The sequence below is a fragment of the Catharus ustulatus genome, unplaced genomic scaffold (genome assembly GCF_009819885.2).
Source record: "Catharus ustulatus isolate bCatUst1 unplaced genomic scaffold, bCatUst1.pri.v2 scaffold_72_arrow_ctg1, whole genome shotgun sequence".
In the NCBI taxonomy this organism is placed as follows: domain Eukaryota; kingdom Metazoa; phylum Chordata; class Aves; order Passeriformes; family Turdidae; genus Catharus; species Catharus ustulatus.
This window is the reverse complement of record NW_024879542.1, coordinates 17142-32816: the sequence shown is the minus strand read 5'-3', so window position 1 is coordinate 32816 and position 15675 is coordinate 17142. Positions and strand designations below refer to the sequence as shown.

At 49.1% G+C, this 15675-nt stretch overlaps 1 protein-coding gene and 1 long non-coding RNA gene across 7 annotated transcripts in view; both read right to left on the bottom strand.

Annotated features, from left to right (window-relative positions):
- Positions 1-6775, bottom strand: part of LOC117011500 — a 67014-nt gene extending 60239 nt beyond the window's left edge. For all 6 annotated transcript variants that reach the window (XR_004420995.2, XR_004420994.2, XR_004420997.2 and 3 more), the window contains exon 1: positions 6626-6775. This is a non-coding gene — a long non-coding RNA (uncharacterized LOC117011500). The remainder of the gene's footprint in view (positions 1-6625) is intronic.
- A 7201-nt stretch (positions 6776-13976) lies between these two features.
- LOC117011501 (histone H3.v1-like) lies at positions 13977-15646 on the bottom strand. Its single transcript, XM_033086912.2, has 2 exons — positions 15216-15646; positions 13977-14513 (listed from the first exon to the last, which is right to left on the bottom strand). Exons 1-2 carry the CDS (start codon positions 15454-15456, stop codon positions 14419-14421), a joined length of 336 nt encoding a protein of 111 aa, XP_032942803.1. The 5' UTR covers positions 15457-15646; the 3' UTR covers positions 13977-14418.
- Between the last annotated feature and the right edge of the window lie 29 nt (positions 15647-15675).

The window sequence follows — 15675 nt, the reverse complement described above, 5'->3', positions numbered from 1 at the left end:
TGTCTATTACTGCTGGAAATCCTGGAGAAAGGTGGGAAGCAGAGAATTCTGGCAATCTGCCTAAAGAGAAATCAATGAAACAAATTAATCCTTCGCAGGTTGCAATGACACAGTAATCCCTCACTCAGAGGTGCTTTCACACACCAAATCAGAGAGAAGAGGAAAGAATCCTGGGGGACATCACAGACAAAAACTGGCAACAATACTGCGAAAATACTAAGGAATCAGTTTATTTAAAGAGGACAGATTTCAGCTGATTACCTGTTTAGTTTTATAGAGATTTTTCTTCATGCTGCTGCAAAGCTCTGGGTGGATGGCTCTACCTGCTGAGCACTAGCTCCCCTCATCCCCTCCATGGACTTCCAGGAAATTTTTCTTTTTACCCATGATGGGCAAGTGGCTCAGAAACTGACTTCTGAAGGGGAGGGTCTCTGAAGGTCCTCCAGACTTTTCAGCATTGGGCCCCTTCTGATCCTTTCAAAGACTGATCCTTTCACACGTTTTCAGCTCCATGGGGTGCATGCGGGGCAGGGTCGGAAGGGAGGTTGAAGTCAAGGAGTAGCCCACTATCCTATTCGTCAATTGTCGTCGTTTATGAGGGTAGAGAGGCTGGGCAAAATTAGATCTGCTCTCGCCCTCCATCCTCGCACACCTTTATGGGAACCCACGGAGAGCAAACGGTATGGATTTGATACCGTCGACCGGTGCTCAAAAATCACTTGGTGATATCCAAATGCTATCCTCCCTTTCGAGGGAGGGGGGCTTGCTGGGAGCGACACCCGCTCCCGGTCACGGGCGCCGCCTCAATAAAACGAAAACAAAACCACACGCGGCGTGGCGGCGGTGCCTGCGCGGTCCGGATTCCGCACCCTCGCTGTTTTTCACTCCCCGTGTGGATGAATGTGACTCATGTTTCGGAAGCGGGACAGAACTTGGAGCATCACCCACCCCTCAGGGCGACTCCCCGAAGACGGTAGGGGATGTGTAGGAGCCCGGAAACACGCCGGAAATCAGCGGGAAACTCGTGAAATGGCTAAACTGCCGAAACTCGCCACCGGGGCACTCTCAGGACGCGCACATTTTTATTTTAATTTTTCACTCCTCCCATCCTAAGGGCAAAAAAGTAATTTTGACAGCCCGCTTCCATGTCGGCTTCGCCATCCCACACACTGTGGAGTCATGTTTTATTCCGACTTTTTCCTACTTTAAAAAGGTTGATAACGTAAGAATCTAGTGATGCAGCTGAGGTCGGGAGAAATATGCAAATTGGGGAACCTAATTGCTTCAAGCAGTCATGCGTCTAAACATGGAGATCGCCGTTGATGGAGTCAGTCTGCTCCTAATAAAGTGAAGAAGCACCGAATTAAATTGCCAAGAAAGGGACTACAAAAGTTTGCCCATTGTAACTATATTATTTCACCTATATTATTACCTTTCAGATGACATATTGAAAGAAGAGAGACTCAGTACAACTTCCGTAATCAAAAATTGCGTTTAGGCCAGTAAGTCTGGGCTGATTTTAAAAGGCTTTTTCAACCTCCTTATCAAATGAAGTCATTGTTAACTAGATGCTTTCTGCTAACAATGTCGCTATTCCCTTCATTAGATACTCACACATTTAGTGTGCATCTGGACCATCAGGCTTTCTTTTATTTTGGAGTGTGGGGAGGGATAGAGGGGTGGTTCAGGTTGAAGAGGGTTCTCCTCTTGTACTCTTATTTTCCGAGCATATGTCATTCATTCTGCTCATTGTAATGCCTCCTATGGAGATTTCTAGAGGTTATCAATGCCCTTGAAGGGTCTACGTGAAGAGGGAACCTCGCGAACCTAGTCTCCCGGGAAGAAGCCTGTCAGTGATTTCCACTGGGGTGGCAACCATTTCCAACCAGCCGAGGCGGATTTGGGTGTGCTGGTGGCCTTCAAAGGGTCGCTGGGTCCCGCTTGCCCTTCCGGAGACACTGCCAACAGGGGACTTAAGTTTGGGGGAGAAGGGAAGTAAAAAAGTAAAGACATTTTCCCCTGGTAGCTCGAGAACAAAAGAAAACCCGCAGCTCTAGCAACTCGGACTCTCCAGCTCGTACTGAGAGGCATACTGGGTGTTTTTCTCTGATTAAGAGGTTATTAGATGTGTGCTTTCTGTCTGCTCGGCAGACCCGAAGGGAGGAGACTTCCCTATCTGCCCCTGTTTGCACTGGGGTCTCGGCGCTTCGCAGCCCGCAGTAAAGCCCAAGCGTGACGAGAAGAATACGAGCGACATCCCGCAGTTTGCGATGGGGCAGGAGGTTGTCAGCCCACGGAACGGGTGATTAGTGGTTCCTAAGAGGCTCTGCCGCTGAATGACGGAGGAGCACGGTGATGAGCTGGGTGAGCCAACACTTTCCTGGGCTGGCAGGAGAAACCAGGGGCGTCCTGCTTAATTAGGTAGAGCCTAATAGCTAGCAGGTGGATTTCTGCCAAGTTTCGCTTCTAAACCTGCGACCTCCTCAGCTTCCCCCCGGCAACGCTTTGTGCCGTTTAAGCCCGTCTTCATCTTAGACAGATTCAGCAGTGTGCTTCATGTGTCTCTCTCCCTGTATTGGCTCCAAATAAACGGATCATGAATGTAAAACTATCCCCCCAAGACATATGACTAAGAATTGTCAAGGAGACTTTGGTCCACTATCTATGTCTATTATGCCAGTCACTCATCATGATCCCTTGTGGTGTGTCATACGTCATCACGACACTAATTCATGACACAGTTTAATGCCTTTCGGGAATGCTCCGGCATAGCACAGCATCCTGCTTCCACCCTTCACTTTTGTAGCTCGTTACAAATGCACCCTTCGTCTCCAAAGGATGATTGCACAGCCTAAATTAAAAGCCACCGTCCCAGACGCTTTCTCGTCAAATGTGCACAGCTCGGGGTTTCTAGGTATTTTGCTGTTTAGGAGTTGTATTGCCTGTCGTCTCTGCCTAGTTTTTGCCTTGGATCCTTCGGTGAAGTGGCTGTCTTCACCCCCCTCCCCACTCCCAAACTGGGGCTAAAGAGCAGTCCCAGCTCACTTTGCCTTCTACCTTGCATTAGGTGTTTGGCACTCCTGACATTAAACCGCAAAAGATGCCTGTCCACACGTGAACTGTCTATTCCCTCCGTGGGAGAAAGTAAGAATCTCGTAAAAATCTCCATGCTGAGTACTGGTGGGAGAGGCCAGCCGGCTGCCGGTGCGGGGCGAGAAACCGGGGGTGGGTGAGGTCGCCAATTTGCCTCTCTCCACCTCCCTGCATACTCAGCCAGCGGGGAGCCCCGGAGGCTGAGGGTGTGTGTTGGCAGCGTATGGGGCTCGGTGCAACCTCTGGGCTCTGGTCGCGGGGCTGCGGAAGGAATGCAAACAATAGCGCCTGCAACGCTTGCGATCCACCATGGCAGTGGAATATGTACAGTAATATGGAGTAATTGCTCTTACCGCTTCCAGAGGGAGCTCAGAGCTGGAAAATCAAGGTTAGAATCCTTCAAACTGTGAACATTTTCCACAGGGCACATCCACAGTGCAGGCAGATGGACAGGGAGACGAGAGAAAGAGAGAGAATTCTTCGTTTGTCTCAGAAGGGACTTTAAGATTCATTTAACATCATGTGATTAGGGATAAAGATTCTGTCAACGTTTATTAATCTGTTTAGCTACAGCACGGGGCTGAAAAACTTTTACTTGTGCACGGTGGGACGAAACATGAGGGAGGTGCAAGGTCAGCGGGGATTCGAGATGCGGTAATTAATTCACCGCAGACCGCAGGGCTCTTTAGCAAGTACTAAACTCCGGAAAGAGCGATCTACTTGTGCACGTCCACACAAGGGTCTCATGTTGTGATGGTAGTTGTTTGGCTGCATGTGAGCACTTGTATCCCAGCTGTCTGCAGGATTTCGGGGCTTAGGCTCGTATGATATGCCCAGAGTCAGCTTGTAGCATGGGACTAAGTGTTCGCCTTCGACTAAGTGTTTTCCCTCCACGTGGTTCCACAAGTGTTTGTGTCATGTGTTATTAAACGCAGACAATCCCACCCGGTGGTTTACAGTTCACCAGAGGCTGACACCGAAAATTTAGTGCTGACTTGGAAATGCCACACACAACCTACAAAGTGCAACAAGCGTGCAAGAGCGGCTGGGATTTGGGTCTGGGCAGAGACCATATTCCATAGGATGTTGAGCTAGACCAGTGCTCAAGAGGTCAAAATCTACCTTCACCCTCATCCTCACCTTCATACTTCTCAACTTCATCCTCCAGCCTGCTTCCTGCCCACCCCGTGCTGCCCCCTCAACAGCCCAGCCTGAATCTTAGCTCGCACACAGGACACTCGCACCAGTGATACCTGCCTCTTAGTCCACCCAGAAGGAACTTTCTCGCTCACCGTCTCACCCCCTACCAACCGGGAGGAATCGCTCCCTGCCTCCTCGTCCCCAAGACTCCAAGTAGTGTCACAATCTGCATATAAACCACGGGGAACAAGCGGTATGTTCGTTTGCTTCCGGGAAAACAAACAAGGAAAAATACATAAATGAGCCCAGCTTTACTGCTCTTTTAGCAGCGAGACACCCTCTACTTGTAAAAAGCGGGGGAAAAGAAGACAGTGCTTTACAGAGTCACCACCACTCCCCTGACAAGTCATTACCTCTAACCTCCCACCGCCCCAGCAATTAACCACGCCTCGTGAGGGTGCTGCTCACACTCAAGTTGAAAAAACTAAGGGATCCTACTGAACCACAGCGGGCACCCGGGATGGGCAGTTCCCCTCAGACCGCCCCAAAAGCGCCGCAGGTCCGGGGCCAGCCGCGGAAGCGAAGAGGAAGCGGGGGTGGGAGGGCGGAGTGGCTCCAAGCGGCGAGGAGCGGCGGGGAGCGGGTGGCGACGGAAATCTGCTTCGGCCCGGGCGTGACCCTCGGTGCGCGAAGCCTGGGAGACTCCTACTTGAGCTGCCAAAGCTTTTTCCTTTTTCTGATTTTTCCCCTAAACTCATCACCCCTACTCGTGTCTTTACTCACAACACAGTCCTGCAAACAATTCTTTTATGTCCTTTACAACAGCAATTTTATGCGTTACAATGCGACACACACAGCATGAATACGCATACAAAACTGCGAGAGGATATGAATGCGTACGGCAAAATGCCACCTTCCCTACCTGTCCCGTTTTTAGCAAGTTCGAACAAAAGGCATCGCAGATGCCTTTTGTGGCACTGAATTAATTCCAGATATTTGGTACACAAACTTAGTGAGCCCAAAGGAGATTAATTTTCCAGAGTAATCCAAATAAATATTTTTAAACTATTTTTTTTGGGGAAAAAAATAGTGTAAGGCTAAAGAGGAAAATCTGTTTTATAACAGTGATTTATTGCACCAGTTTGGTCTACAGAAAGATGCTTTCCTTTATTGAATATGACCACCCTTTTCCCTCCCACTATGAAGTAACAAATATACGCTGGCAAATTTTTTTTCCTCTATAAAGACTACCATCCAGGCGAGAATCTTGCCCTAAAGCTCCAAGGAAGAGAGTTTGGTCGTTCACAAGTATCTAGACTTTTTAAAGGGCTAATAGATTTATGACCTCTTTTCCGAAGCCCATCCAGAGTAATTAGCACATGTGTTCTAAATAGATGATAGTTTTGTGAGCAATAAAGCAATTATCCATCGCTGGAGCTGACAGTTCCTCCAAATAAACTCCAACCAGCAGCTAATTGGAGAAGTCATTTCAGCTTCATTGTCTGCAATTAGTCCTGCTAAACTATTACACCCAAACTACCTGGTTTGAGGTTTATTTATTAATTTCTATTTGCATTTACAACTTTTTACTAAGTCACGTTTGACTTTTCCAGGTGAAGAGCATCTCTGGAGCTTATTGGGGGTTGGAGGTGGGGAATAGGAGAGGTACATTGAGGGGGTTTTGTTGAGGTTTTTATGCATCCAGGAGAGCCACTCCCAGCTGTGCTGTAGGGCTCAGTCGTGCACAAACACGCGTCCGCTCTGCTGAGCCGGGGAAATAAAAACTGTATTTTCCCGACCGCGCAACCAAGACAGCGGCAAGGACAGTGAGGAGGAAGGAGATGGGTAATTCTGCTAAGAAGAAGAAAACAAACAAACAAACAAAAAACTGACAAAACACCACTTCCACCTGAGTCTGCATTTAGGGACAGACTGGATGACTACGCAGTATTCCACTTCACAGGTCCTTTGCAGGTGCTATGTGTGTGTGTGTGTGTGTGTGTGTGTGTGTGTGTGTGTGTGTGTGTGTGTGTGTGTGTGTGTGTGTGTGTGTGTGTGTGTGTGTATGTCCCCAACCGTGCCTGAGGACACGGTGTCTCCCTGCCCTTTCCCATGGCATTTGAGGATAGGGAAAGATCTGTGGGTCGAGGGAGCCTTTTTCTGTCCACCTCCCACAACCCACTGCCACCTCCTCGGGGGTGAAAAAATTAAACAAGGCGATGGGGGTTGAGGACTTGTGCACAGTGAGTGGAAAAAATGTGTTAAACATCAGTTTGACGCCCCATCGGAGCTTCAAAATATACACCACCTGGATTTCTTCTACTTAATTTAATCCTTATTGAACTGTGTTTCTTCTCATCATCTATTTACCAGAAGTCCCAGCACTACGTACCTCGGGAGAGAAGGAGGGGGGTGGCACACGATGGCGGGGGGAGGACTTCATTTGAACCTCCAGACTTAAGCAGGTATTTAGCAGGGAGGCACTCCAAGGAGTTTGAAGTAAGTCTTTTAAGTCATGACTTCTGCCCAGGACTTGAGCTGCTCCTGGAGTGGAAAAGATTTGTGCGTCGGGATGGGAACTTGTAGCCTTAGCAACAAAGTAGTCACATGAAGGAATTTACAGCAAAAGCATCCCAGACTGAGAAAGAAACGCCAATTTCTGAGCTGCTAGGAGGGAAGAGATAGTGTCCTGAATTGAGCCTCTAGAACAAAGTTTTTTCTGTTTGACAGAGGACCCCAAGTTTGCCCATCTCTTTTTTTTTTTCTTTTTTTCCCTTAACCATTAAAAAAATAAAAATTAAAATTAAAAAAAATAAAAATAAAAATTAAAAACAGCCTTGGCAAGATGATCCCCAGAAACCTGCGGACACCTCCGTCGGCGCCTGGCCAATGTGCGGAGTTGGTTTGCCACTACAGCGGTTACCCACTCCCGACGGCCAGGACTGTCTCTCAGTCCAGGTATCCACAACAAGTGCAAATTTCGAAAACCCGGGAGTCTGAGGGTGAGAGAGAAAATAATATTGGCTCGGGTCTCCGTAATACTACTCCGAACATCATGCCTCGAAAAAGTCCTCACAGCCCGGGTACCTAGAAGGGGTCTCTGGGGTGCTGGTTGCTCCCCACCCTTAGACCACCCGGCCCCAGGCAGAGAATAATCCTGGTGCGGGGAGGAAGGGAGGAAAGACAAGGCATCTCTGTGTCTCCGCGGTGGCGCAGGGTGCGCTCATAGCAGGCTTCGGCTGCAGAGGACTGCTCACGCTAGTCCTTGTCTGGCGCACTCGAGGGCACGCACCCATTCGGGCAGGCAACCCCGCGAAAAAGCATATTCGCAGCTCCCAGAGCGCACACACAGAGTTGTTTTTTGTTGGATGGTGGGGTTTTTTTCTTTTCATTTTCCATTACGAGCGATTAGATGGTGTCTATTCAAAGTTGCTGATCCAGAGAGAAAATAGGAGTAGATAAAAGGAGATTTCAAGCGACCTCTTCGTCCCTTTCACACCAACCTGAGCCCCAGAATAGCCAAGGATCAATTCGGACAAAAGCCCTTTCCCTTTCCCTTTCAGCTTCAGAAGATTCGGTGGAAGGGGTTAACAATAAAACATATAACTCCAGACCCGTTTGATAAGATCAGGCAATTTTGTGTAACTTATTAACGAAATCGTGGATATGTCTGGGCTTAACCCCTAGAAACATGTGAATAATTATATTAAAACAAAAAATAAAAAAAACCTTTGCGTGGTAAAACACACAGCAGTCATTTACAGCTTTTGTACTGGACTGGAGCGATCTACTGTGTTTGTTCTGTTTCGTTTAAACTTTATCTAAAGCGCACCTCCGTCCTCCCCACACAGACAGAATACGCCGTAATAAACATATCTTGCTCCTGACAATTTCAATGGAAATGCTGAAGTTTATTATTCAGATAAATTTCTGATGAATAAATATAATTACATCGCTACTGCACTAGCATTGCTGAGTTTTTCCCAGCAACCATACTTTTGCGCAGTTTTATCTCGGATACAGGGGGGGGAAGTGACATTAAACACTCAAACATCTTGGATCCGGTTTCTCAAGTCCATCTCAAATCTACTTCTGACTGACTAATCGCCTCAGTAAAAGAAATGGGATCTCTGACAGGTAACTCTAAAGGAAATTATTATATACTGCCGTCGATTGCGTTGTCAGGACAATCTCACGACTTATAAACTCGTTTCCAAAACTCAACTCTTCATCAAAATCTCCAGTCCAATACAGAATCTTAAAACCGCCAAATTCGGCCCTAACAGAAGCTGAAAGCTTAAAATACAGCCAGAACTGTCCAATGCAAAGCATCATGCTAGTGGCTTTCATAAAATTTTGTTTCTCTTGGCTTCAGATCACTGCAGCTTTATTTGTGCCGAATGTAAATATTTGGTTCTGGATTCACGAGAGTATTGAAAATTATTAACAGATTTTCTATATACAGGAAGGTTTGATTTGCATCCAAAGGTCATCAGTTTCTGTTCCTGAAGCTGTACTTGGGAATTGCTATGCTTCTATGTGCTGTTAGAAAAGTGGCCTTCACTTTGGGTGCCTTGTCTCACGTCCTCACATATACACTGTTATTTTGTTGTGCCGTTCTTGTCTGGTTTTGGCGTTTTTTTAGTTTTGCTTTTGGTTGGTTTTTACTTCCAGGTACAGATCTCTTTTTTTAAATTTTATTTTAACTGGGGAAAAAAGGCGGATTGTGGGGTACTCGGACGTTTCGACGAGCACCTGCTTTCTGGTTGGCACTGGAGGCCGGTACTTTTGAGTGCTAACAAATGACAAAACCCGGCTCGGCGCGGACCCGCTGCCGGGGAGGCTGCGGGAACGGCAGATTGCCTTCTCGAGGGCGTGGCGGGGGGAGTTGCGAGGGCCGCTGTCACGCTGCTTTTTTGCCGATCCCGTCTAAAAAAATTCCAGGGAAGCAGGCTGTGTGCGCGGAAGCGAAGGGCGGTCGCGCCTCTGGGTTAAACATACGCAGAAGGCAAAGAAGAGTGGGCGCACCTCGACGGGGTGGGACATATAATACCCTGTGGGTTACGAGATCCGCTGCGATGAGCAGCAACTCTGGATATCGCAGGGATGTCGGCCATGATCCCATTATGATGTTTCACAGAGGAGACGGCGTGGGGGGGAAGGAGTACGCTCCAAAGAATGGGGGGTTTGTTTGTGTTTTTTTAAACAATAAATAAGGTTATGCATAATGGCGTGGCCTGGGGCATGTGCGGCAGACGGGGGGAGGGGGAACTGAGCAGGGAAAGGTGGAAGACTTTGTTTCCCAAGGCCAGCCGCCTTCGGCGGGATGTACTGAATCGTCCTGGGCAATGGACTTGGGTGTCTGTGACAGGGATACTAGGAGGCAGGAGAGAGACACCCACCCGGAACGTCCGGAATGGGGTGGGCAAAACCCCGGCATCGAGCTTCCTTTAGAAAGCGACCAGGGTCAGCACAAAGTGTCCCAGAGTGCATCCCTCAGGACAGCTGTGGGTGGATGCTGCAGGAGGCAGAGAACGAGCAGCACAGACCGCCCGGGAGGAGGTAGCCCCACTTCTTTCCGTCTCCCCAGGGTGATGGCACACACCAGAGACCACCTACCCAGGGCAGGGGGTAACCACATTTCCTCCAGAAGCACCACCTGTGCACACACACCTTATGTTGCATTCCTTAAGAAACTTAGTTATCTTTCTGGTCTGGCTAGGGTGGAGGCAGGAAAAGGGAGGAAAAAAGAGAGAAAAAAGGCTAATGGAGAAAAAAGCCTGTGAGGAAATGCCTGCTGTGAGGAACAGCATTGCTGTTCGGAAATGAGGTCTGGCTGGTTACCACCAGTTGTGGAGGCACTGCCACCCCCAGCCTGGCTAAGTGGGGATTGGGGAGCAGCAGGTCTGGGACACAAAGTTAAGGCTGAGGGGGTCCAGGTTCACATCTGCTTCACAACAGGCCCAGCCCAGGAGAGCGGTCGCCCAAAAAGCTCCAACCGAGGGAAGAGGCCTGGGGAAGCCTCAGCGCAACACTCTGGTTTTACAACTTGCAGGTGTCCACAGGTCAGAACTGAAGCCGACTAAATACACTAAAAATTGAAAGCAAGAATGACAGATTTTTTGCAGGTCAAAGCTGTTCACTGCACATTGTGTAAGTGTGCACATACTCATATACTGTCTTCTGTTCACCCCACTCCTTAAGTGTGTGCATATATATGTGTATATATGGATGAATGTCCCCGTGTCTGTGAATACTTTTTTATGTGTGTGTGTATATATATATAGTATCTTGTGGAGCTTAGCAGGTGAAAAAGGCACTTACTTGTTTAGGAAAACACAGGCTATGTATCCGAGCTCCCCAATTACATGCAGCCTGGCCACTCACAAAATAATACCATCAACTGGGTTTTATATCATACTATAACCCCTTAACCTGCCTCCCTCCACCCCGCCAGAAACAGCCTGTAAAAGCTGTCACCACTAATCTCCAGAGGCACTTTTCCTTTCTGCGGGGGACGAGAGAGGAACCAGTACCATTCCAGATTGGGTTACACGAGGGAGGAGACAGAAGAGAGACACAGAAAGGAGGGGAAAAAATCCAAACAAACAAAAACATCCAAACCCAGCCCCTAAAGCCTCCCAGGACCCTGGCCTGGGGAAAGTAACATCTAGTGCAACAGAGTGAAAATAAAGTCTCCAGGTTCCCAGCTCCATCTCTTTTACATATTCCAAATCTAATGAGGTTAAAAAAGGAATCAAATCTTATTTCCCAATTAAATGTAAATTGTGACTGTTTTAAAGTGTCCCTGTAATTTGTCGAGGAGAAGACATGCCTCTCGTAGACTGAACTGTGCTTTAACCTGGTCAATCCAGGCGTGAAACTTTTATTGATGGATACCCAGAGTCCCGTCTCCCCTCCCCGACACAGGACGTCGGAATGCGGATCTCCCGCAAACTTCACCAGCCCTTCACCTATCGGCTATTTCTACAAACTACGTTCTAAAATTGCTTTCCCTCAGCAGGAAGCGAGTGAAAACCACCAAGCGCTTCCAGTCAGACCAACGGAAAAAATTTCTCCCCGCCGCACAATTCCCACTGCCCAGATCAATGCAGTGTGAGCCTGTTTAGGTTCCCTCTGTATTACAATTGTGCCCAGGTCGGCTGGGAAACATCTGATTATTGCTCCTGCAATCTGTGGACACTATCACTCAGATAAACAAGCTGCTATCGATCTTTTCATTAGGTGATCAAATAACAAACAAAGCAGGTGAAAGAGAAGAACGTTGGAAGGCTTGCACGTCCTCAGCCCGGCGCCCTACCGCTGCAGCTGGCCCTGGGACATGAGGTCGGTGCCTGCCATACCCGCGTGGGTCACCTCTGTGAGACACGCGAGTTATCTGGGGAGGTGAGCAGTGGAAATTCCCACACAGGTTTCTATAGAGGGAAAGGGGAACGGAAGGGAGGAGGGAGAAAAAAATCTCGGACAGAATGAGGACAAGGTGCCTCTCACTCCTCCCCAATAACGGGATGCCCAAGTACAATGACGCCAGGGAAGGAGGTGGCCCCGGTGGGGGGGCAGGATTGGGGAAGGTCTCCCTGCCAAGTGTCGCGGCCTCGCTCCCCTCCCTCTGCCCCGAAACCACGAGGAAGGAAGCGGCGACTTGCCTGGGGCGCCCGGGGAGTCGAGGCCGCCGGCAGGGTGCCTGGGCCGGGAGGAGTCGGGCTGCGACTGCTGGATCCGTCCACCTTCTCTCAGGCTTTCTGCTTCTGTCTGTGTCTGTGTCTCCCTCTCTCTCTCTCTCCGTCTCTCTCTCTCTCTCTCTCTCCCCCCCGCCCCCCCCCCCCCCCCCCCCCCCCCCCCCCCCACTCCATGCCATGCTCTCCCTCTTTTACTCCCTCTTTTACTCCATGTCTCTTCACAGTCTGGGGAGTAAAATCTAGATGATATACATACGGAGCTTGCTTTTTTGTCCTATTTAATCTTATTCGTTTCACCTTTTCAGTGACCAAGAAACAGGACGGAGACTTTATTTGGAAAGAGCGAGAGAGAGGAAAGAAGCCTACTGTTGCATAGTCAATAACATCCTTTTTATCAATGCAATATACAACAGAGACGGCTTGGTCAAGGGGCTCATTGAAAGTCTCTTCTTTATTTCAGCACAAAATCAAGCGTTTATTCTGATCTTAGAAATAATGAAGGAATCTTTTCTTCAGGGGGCTCCCAGCCTCAGATTTTAGAGTTGACAGGGAAAGAAAAAAAAATCGTGATCACTATACATCAAAGTTGAGGGACTTTTTTTTCCTCTTTACTTTTAATTAAAGCAATATCACTTTACAAAAATAAATAATAACAATAAAACTTCTGTCACCTTTTTAATTCCCTATCCTTCTGCAGGTTTTCCACCCAGCTTCTAATCTGATTATAAACCTTAATGGGAGCTAAGATAAGGGTATGGTGTCGAGTAGAGGGGCCTGTGGTGTTAGTTTTGATGGGATTTTTGTTGCAGGTGGGAGGTGTTCAGCTTTCACAGTCTGTTTCTTCTTTGTCGCATGCAGTCTTTTGAACCCAAGGCAAATTTCAGACCTCTGACAAAGGGGAAGCTGCTGATAAGGCGGGCTTGTGAGAGAGACAGAAATTGAAAAGAAGTGCAATTTTCTATCTAAAATTTAAAAAGGGAAATACATTTCTTGGTAAAAATCGGGAGCGAGGCAGAAGGCCGAAGACGGGTGAGGAATCCCCCGCTTCCCGGACCCCCCCGGGCGGACGGCTACATGCCCACTAGATGGCAGCCGGAGCCAGCGATTCCTGCTCGCCGGGCCGAGGCCGCGCCGGGCCGCGGAAGGGAGCGGAGGAGAAGGAGGGGGAGCGGCATCCCAACACCCCCTCTACCCCCCTAACTCACTTCGGGAGATCAGGGGATCTGGGGGGAGGGGAGCGAGGGGGAGAGCGCAGTGTGCAGGGCGTTTGGGGTTGTTCTGGCTGCTCACACACCCCCCAAAGTAAAATTAAAATGTAGGGATGAAACCACCACAAGAAGCGTGGAGCCCTGCGGGTGGACGTGTTAGGTGAGTAATAAGGGGTGAGGGACGAGGGACAGGCTGCAAAAATAGCCCGAAGTGGGATGGGAACATATGGGAATTTGAATACTTCTGTGGAGTCTAGTGTGTGTGTACAAGGGTGCTCATATACAGGGCCCGGCTCCTCCGTGCAGCACGAGTGTTTCCTTCTCCATCATTAAAATCCCTGGAGTGACTTTTGCAAAGGGAAAGCAGGAGACAAATCCCTATTTCAGATCTGATGGGGAAAAAAAACCCACACCAACTTTTCACAGGGAGCCCACGTCGTGTCCTTTTAATTGCACCTTTCTGCCTATCGCAATGCATCCTCTTCTGGCCATGTGTGTGATGGGGTGCGGGGGTAGAGGGGCCGTAGACGACCCATACTGATCAAGTCTCAAAGTAAATAGCAGCACAGGGGGATCTCCTCTCCCTCTCTCTACTCTCCCTCCCTCCCTTTCCCCTCCCTCCCTTCCTCCCCCCTCCCTTCTCCCCTCCCTTTCCCATCCCAGTCAGTAGGCAACAGAGAATGTTTTTTAATTTAAAAAAAGGAAAAGAAAAGAAAAGAAAAGAAAAGAAAAGAAAAGAAAAGAAAAGAAAAGAAAAGAAAAGAAAAGAAAAGAAAAGAAAAGAAAAGAAAAGAAAAGAAAAGAAAAGAAAAGAAAAGAAAAAAAAGAAAAGAAAAAAAAAAAAGAAAAGAAAAGAAAAGAAAAGAAGAAAAAAGAGAGGAAAAAGGGGCGGGGAAGGGAAGCGAGGAGGGGGGTAACCAATGGAGTGAAGGAGGTTTGGCTAACCTTAGCCTCCCATTTTCTCTCCCCCCAGTTCAGGGCTCTGACCAGTCAGTCGCCTTTGATTATCAGTTGCCAGCAGCCCTTCTCTTGGCTCCTTGACACGAGCTCCATATAAGGCAGCGATCTCCATAGAAACGTGTCAGTTTCAATAGTAGTGTCAAAGTTCACTATATACAGACATTCGCGCAGATTCCCCCTTTCGGAAACATTGCTCTGCTAGGCTTCCCGTTTAAACGCATTCATTTTTTGGGTCTCTCTCTCTCCCTCTCTCCCCCTCTCTCCCTCTCTTCCCCCCTTCCCTTTCTTGCATATTCTATTAGTTGTGTGCCCCCCCTTCATCTCCCTCTTCTCCTTCCTTTTCTTCTTTTTTCCACCCTTCCTCCTTGTGTCTTTCGCTTCATTCCTGCAGGAGAAGAGGAGAGAGGTGAAACTGAAAAAAAAAAAAAAAAGAGAAATAGGAGGGAGGGGGAAAGTCCGGAGAGAGAGAGAGAGAGAGAGAAGGAACGCGTTCACATCTTAATACCGTTATTATTTTGACCATTCTTGCCTATCATTTTTATTTTGTGGGAGGGCTTCTCTTCTGGGTGATAAGTTTTTACACGAAATACTTTTTCTTAGGCAACTAAACAAGCAAAAAACCCAATATTTTTGGGGCGATTTGCACCGATTTTCTTCTTTTTTTTCCCCTCGCAACCAGTATCGTGCACTCTCACAGGAGAAGAAGACGGAAAAGGCAAGAAAGAGGAAAAGAAGAGGATTTATTTACCGACCTACTTTGGATCTCTCTTTTTCCTGCTAATGTCATTATTATTCCCGTTCTCTATTTTTACTCTTCGCCGTGAGTTCGTCTCCTCTGCGAATTTAGTCACATCCGATTTTTCTGCGATTTTTTTTTTTTTTTAAAAGGCGAGAGAGAGTGCGAGAGAGCGAGAGAGACAGAGAGCGAGAGAGAGCAGCTCGGGAGAGAAAGAGCAGCGACCGGCAACCTCCTCCTCCTCCTCCTTCCCCGCCGCCGCGACAGGAGATCAAACTGCCTCAGCTACCCGCCCGCCTCCGCCGCGCTACCCGGCTCAGCCACCCTGAATGGCTGACGGCGCCTTGCCCCGGACCTGGCCCCCGGACACCTCCATACTCTGATCGCCGACGAGCGGCTCCTCTCTCGATCTCCCGCCTCCCCGAGAGCCCACACCGGCACCGGCGGCGGCGACAGCGGCGGCGACAGCAGCCTCCGAGGGAGCGGCGGCGGCCGAGCCCCGGCGGCGGCGAGCGGCGACCTCCTCCTCCTCTTCCTTCCCCTCCTCCTCCTCCACCTCCTCCTCCTTTTCCTCCTCCTCCTCCTCGGCGGCGCCGCGGCTTCCTCTATGCCTGCACATCCTCCGCGCTCGTAGCGCCCGGACCGCGTGTGCTTGTGCCCGTGCGTGTGTGCGTGTGCGCGAGTGGGGAGCCGTGTGCCGGGCGTTTGCGCGCGTGTCTGCCTGCGTGTGTGTGTCCGGCGTGTTACTCTCCTGAATGCCTCTCCCGACAGCCTTGTTTGCCGTTTCTGATTTTGCAACTTAAAGTGGCGGCGGGGGGGGGGGGGGGGGGGGGGGGGG

What these genes read in the sequence shown, in the direction of transcription:
- LOC117011501 (XM_033086912.2), bottom strand. Translation starts at nt 15,456, where the DNA reads ATGTGCAGGCATAGAGGAAGCCGCGGCGCCGCCGAGGAGGAGGAGGAG. An exon ending in GCCGCTCGTCGGCGATCAGA is followed by an intron (nt 14,514 to 15,215) that starts GTATGGAGGTGT and finishes TTTTTTTTTCAG; the next exon opens with TTTCACCTCTCTCCTCTTCT.